Genomic DNA, 4,656 nt, shown 5'->3' with positions numbered 1-4,656 from the left:
GGCAGGAGCAGCCAGCTACTTTAGCACGGCTCTACTGTTGTTTGCTTCGTAACGTTCAGTTTAGATTTTTAGTAATTTTACTGATACTCAGGTGAAAGTGTCTCCTGGTGTTTTGCTCTTTCTGTGTCGGAGTTTGCTCGCTCTTGAGTTCGAGCACACGCCTGGCTGCACTCTAAAAACTGCACCGCTAGTGGTCGCTGAAAACTACATAACACCCCTTTAATGAAAACACTCACCAACAACAAGCTGAATGTTGAATATCTGTCTTGGCTGAAGAAGTGGAAAATGACAGCTGTAGTTTCCACAGTCAGTCACCTTCGTATTTCTGATGATGATGGAGGCGTTGCCGTACTTCAGCTCTTCTTGAAAATGTGAGACGCGACCTTTGAACTGCTGATCTTGACCTGGACGGCCGTTATTATAATGAAGGCCTGCATCATAAAAGAAAATCTCCTTTGGACCATCTTTCTTCCAGTCAAAGACTTTTGACTCCATGTTCTCCTTGTTGCTGAGGGAACAGGGTAAAATGGCGTCACTCCCTTCTTCCACAACCACTCTGACGTCACCCGACCCTGAAAGAAGAAGATTATTTTAGTCATTCTGTTCAAATAGAGATCAATCAGGTTCAGACAGAACATCAGATAACACATTTACATGTCACCTCAATGACTCTGAAACACCAGTTTATAAACACGTTAGTTAGTCGGCACATTATTTATGGAGATTTTTCATGTTGGCGTCATTTAAGAATATTTAAGCTGACATTAGACAGTAGGGCTGTTTCAGAAAGCAGGTTCATCAAACTCTGAGCTGATTGAGCCTGAGGTGGGAAACTCTGTTCCAGAAAAGTCGATCAGAATTAGTTCAGTCAAACTCAGTATTAATTATTTTTGCAGTGGAAATGTGTCCAGCTTCAAACTGACTGTAAAGTTTTAGATAAAAAAAATCTTGCTTCTTTGGTGTTTAATGAAATGCTGTTAAAACACATTCAGAATATAAACAAACTGATATTGCAAACCTCACTTTTAAACTACATTTATTTGTTTCAGCTGCACCACAGTCATTCAGAAATGTTCACATCATATCCAACATGATGACTGACAGCGCAGGTGTCACTTACACTGGGGACACTGGGGACGCTGGGGACGCTGGGGACGCTGGGGACGCTGGGGACGCTGGGGACATGACCCCAGTACATTTTTAAGAGGATGTTTTTTTTGCAAGATAGTTTGCACCAAGAAATGTTAACTAATAAATGAAAATGTTTTGAGAGAAATTTAATTACACGATAAGAAAACATGCAATACAAATCGTCTGGGGGAGACATCCAGACCCCCCACTCCTTTATTTCAGCATTCCATATTTCTTCAAAATAATCTTAAAAATCTTTTCATCTTGTTTCTGACACTTGTCCAGTCTGGGGACACACTTGTATCATCAGTGAAGTAGGTAAACATTTAAACGGTTTGGTGCAACTGTTGCCTTCATGTCCACAGAGTCCCAGTGTAATACAGGACAGTGCAGCCTGTAGATTTTATTCTGTACGATGTCCGGAGAGTCTCTGTCCATAAATCGATGACAGATTGATCATAAAAGCGCTCATGTTTAAGATCATGTTTGCGTTCAACAATTATATCTAACCGGGATTTCGATGTTTCTAAAGACTAAACATCTGCATCTAAATGGGTTCAGATGTTCTTTGACATCGACAGTGTAAATAAATAAATGAAACTGGAGGGGAGGAGTCAGAGAGAAATCTTGATCTCCCCAAGGAGGAGGTGTTCACAGCGCAAGTTGCCGGCGTACTGATCTAGGGTTTATCTGATCTTGGTCTCTGAAAAAAGGCCCTGATGAATCACAAAGACAGTGTTGGAGAGTTGTTTTGTTTGGTTTTAGACTGAAGGCTCAGTGTGAGCCAAGTTTGATATTGTGTGTTTGGATTTTGCCTATTATTAAATATCATAATAGATTACAGCAGAAATGAAGACATATTCAGATCACAGTTTTCTCCATTACTTCGATGCTCTGCTAGAAACAAAAGCCTGGTTTTGCTTCCCACAGGTATTTACCCCAGTGACACCGTATGCTTTAATATCTCTTACTAACATCTAGTGTTGCTTGTAGATCTCTCTGACCGGATGCTTCTATGTTGTTCCTCAGATGTAAGTCGATTTGGATAAAGGCGTCTGCCACCTTAGATACAGTAGTTATTGATGACAAATCCAACCTCAGTAACTACAGTGATCTCTTTACAGATGAAGCCCATGATACTGAGTTTACTGGCCGTTACATTTGTGGTTGTATCAAACACCACATTGAATAAAATCACTTTGACTGGAGAGATATTTTCAGATTAGTTTGTAGTCACGTCTGACCTGCAGTGACCTTCACGTTTGGCCAAATTGTACAATTACAATTTACAATATTTGGTAACTGTTTTCTCCTTTTGTAGCTAACCGGCCAATGTGTCTGCAGCTGAGTTAATGATTTAAAATGTATGTAGTGATCACTGCTTCAGTGTATTTGCAGTCTTAGAACACAGTTAGTAACCCCAATACAAAACTTCAGCTGCAGGGCTGTTGTGTCCATGAGCAAGTGATGCACATCTAAATAGCTTAAAATTTCCTCCCCCAAGAAAATTTGACTTTGTCCAATGACAAATGTGCAATTTCACATCATTTGGGACCATTATTTTTACCATGTGTGTGAACAAATAGTTGGAAATGCAGCAGATAATAAATAAACAACAACAACCAGAAAGCTTAATGACTAAACTTGCTAAATAATTTGTCTGGGGAGGAACTATAACCAATAGATTTTGGAAAAGTTATTTAGTTTTAGTTTCCATCCTCTCTCCACAGTGATTTTACATTCATGACACAGCACCCAAGCCGTTTGGGGCCCCACGTCAAGCCTTTAACGGCAGGAAAACCCTGTTAATATGACCTCATAATCATTGTAGATAAGATAGTTTGCCTTTTGTGTCTCAATGTAAAACTTCTTTAGCTTAGAAATTAATATGAAAATAGGCAACATGAGAACCACCTCCCTTAATTACCAAGCATTTCATTTGCACAATAATCATAAAGAATCGTCTCCTCTTTAGTTTAAAATGACTAGTTTCTTTCTCATGTATGTATTTACATTTACTCATTTAGTTTCATGCAGTTTTGTCCAGAGTGACCAGAGCTCACACGCCTCTGGAGCAACTTCACGTTGTGTTTACTACGTCATCACGCACATAGAGCCAAAAACATAGCTGAGCAAAAAGAAGTCAGGGGAGGGAGGGAGAAGGTGCGAGTGAGTGTGGTTAACTGGCAGTAAGCGTCTCCCTTTTTCGAGCTCTTTGGGAAACGACAGTCTTCTCTTAGTCTTGAGAAACTGACACCCTGTAACCTAAAGCACATTTACTGACAGAATATTTTCCTCTGCTCGCGTTCAGCGTCACTTTCTGCCGCTCAGCCAATCAAACACTTGGAGTCACGCAGCTCTAACAGCAGCTTTTCACTTCCTGTATGTTCCGTATAGAACAAGGAGAGCAAGCGAGCAAAGCGTTTAAGTGAAAACATCAGCCGCTCCTGAATGAATCTGGGGGACACTGCTGTTGATTCCTGGCGTCAGTGGATTTCAGGAGTCACCTGGTTGTTCAGAGAAGGAGCCGCACGACATAAACAGTCGCTACACAGAATGAAACGACGTCTGAAATGTAACTTCTTAAAACCACAACTCTGCAGTGGGAATGAAATAAATATTTAGTTCATGGAAACCTCTTGGTGGCCATTAAACAACAGTCCGCATGACAGCTCCCAAATTAATGAACCTGTAATGAAGCAGTACCGGTGTCTATCGCTTGACCAAATGTTGTGTTATCATTACCTTTAAAGTTACGCATTAGCTTTCTTACCGTTTGTATCCATGTGTCCAGGAGTTATTCCAGACACAGTCAGCAGGCAGAACCAGAAGAACAGAAGCTCCAGAGCTTTCAACTGCAACATGTTAGATAAATTACTTAAAAACAAAGTTACTGGACTTATTAACTTGTTCTGCGCCCCTTCGCTCTTGAAGTGCTCGTTAACAGAGTGCTGAATGTGGACGATGCGTTCAAGTGCTCCTTGTATGATCCCATTTCCCGTGTTGTGAAGTCGCTCTCGGTGGGTTCATGTGCTTTTACATGGTAAAGTGGAAACAACATGAACGCTGAACTGTCATTAACATTGTCGTCAAAGTGTGCTGAAAAAGTGTTCTCTAAAATGTTCTCTGCTTTTCCGAGTTGTTGTTCCGACTTCAGGCGGCCGTTAAATAAATTTTCTCAGTCGGGAAATCACTTTTCGATTATTCCCCCCTAACTTGAATGTACCTTCTCACTTCCGGTGATATAGTACTTCCCATTTGCTCAACATGGTGTTTAACATCTACATCTTTAAAAACACATGTTCAATAGATTCACCAGTACTTTTACAAAAACTCTTAAATTAAAAAATGTTCCAAAATTATTTACAAGGATAAATCTCATTCAGAATAAGTAATAATTATGTTAGTTAAAAAGTTACACACATTGTTTTCATTGTTTTCCTGGCGCTAATTATCATGAGCCTTCACAAGTTAATGACATCTTATAAATAAATAAAAGGCTAAAATCTGATCCCAGAGCAGGAA

At 40.0% G+C, this 4,656-nt stretch overlaps 1 protein-coding gene across 1 annotated transcript; it reads right to left on the bottom strand.

The window, feature by feature from the left end:
• Positions 1-236: 236 nt before the first annotated feature.
• Positions 237-4,155, bottom strand: LOC123966816 (V-set domain-containing T-cell activation inhibitor 1-like; the record flags this gene model as incomplete). The annotated part of the gene is made up of 2 exons (XM_046042930.1): positions 3,905-4,155; positions 237-572 (listed from the first exon to the last, which is right to left on the bottom strand). Coding segments are annotated over exons 1-2 (427 nt in total), but the record flags the coding sequence as incomplete, so codon positions are not given.
• Between the last annotated feature and the right edge of the window lie 501 nt (positions 4,156-4,656).

The sequence above is a fragment of the Micropterus dolomieu genome, unplaced genomic scaffold (genome assembly GCF_021292245.1).
Source record: "Micropterus dolomieu isolate WLL.071019.BEF.003 ecotype Adirondacks unplaced genomic scaffold, ASM2129224v1 contig_14311, whole genome shotgun sequence".
NCBI classification, from domain to species: domain Eukaryota; kingdom Metazoa; phylum Chordata; class Actinopteri; order Centrarchiformes; family Centrarchidae; genus Micropterus; species Micropterus dolomieu.
This window is presented reverse-complemented; position numbering and strand designations above follow the sequence as displayed.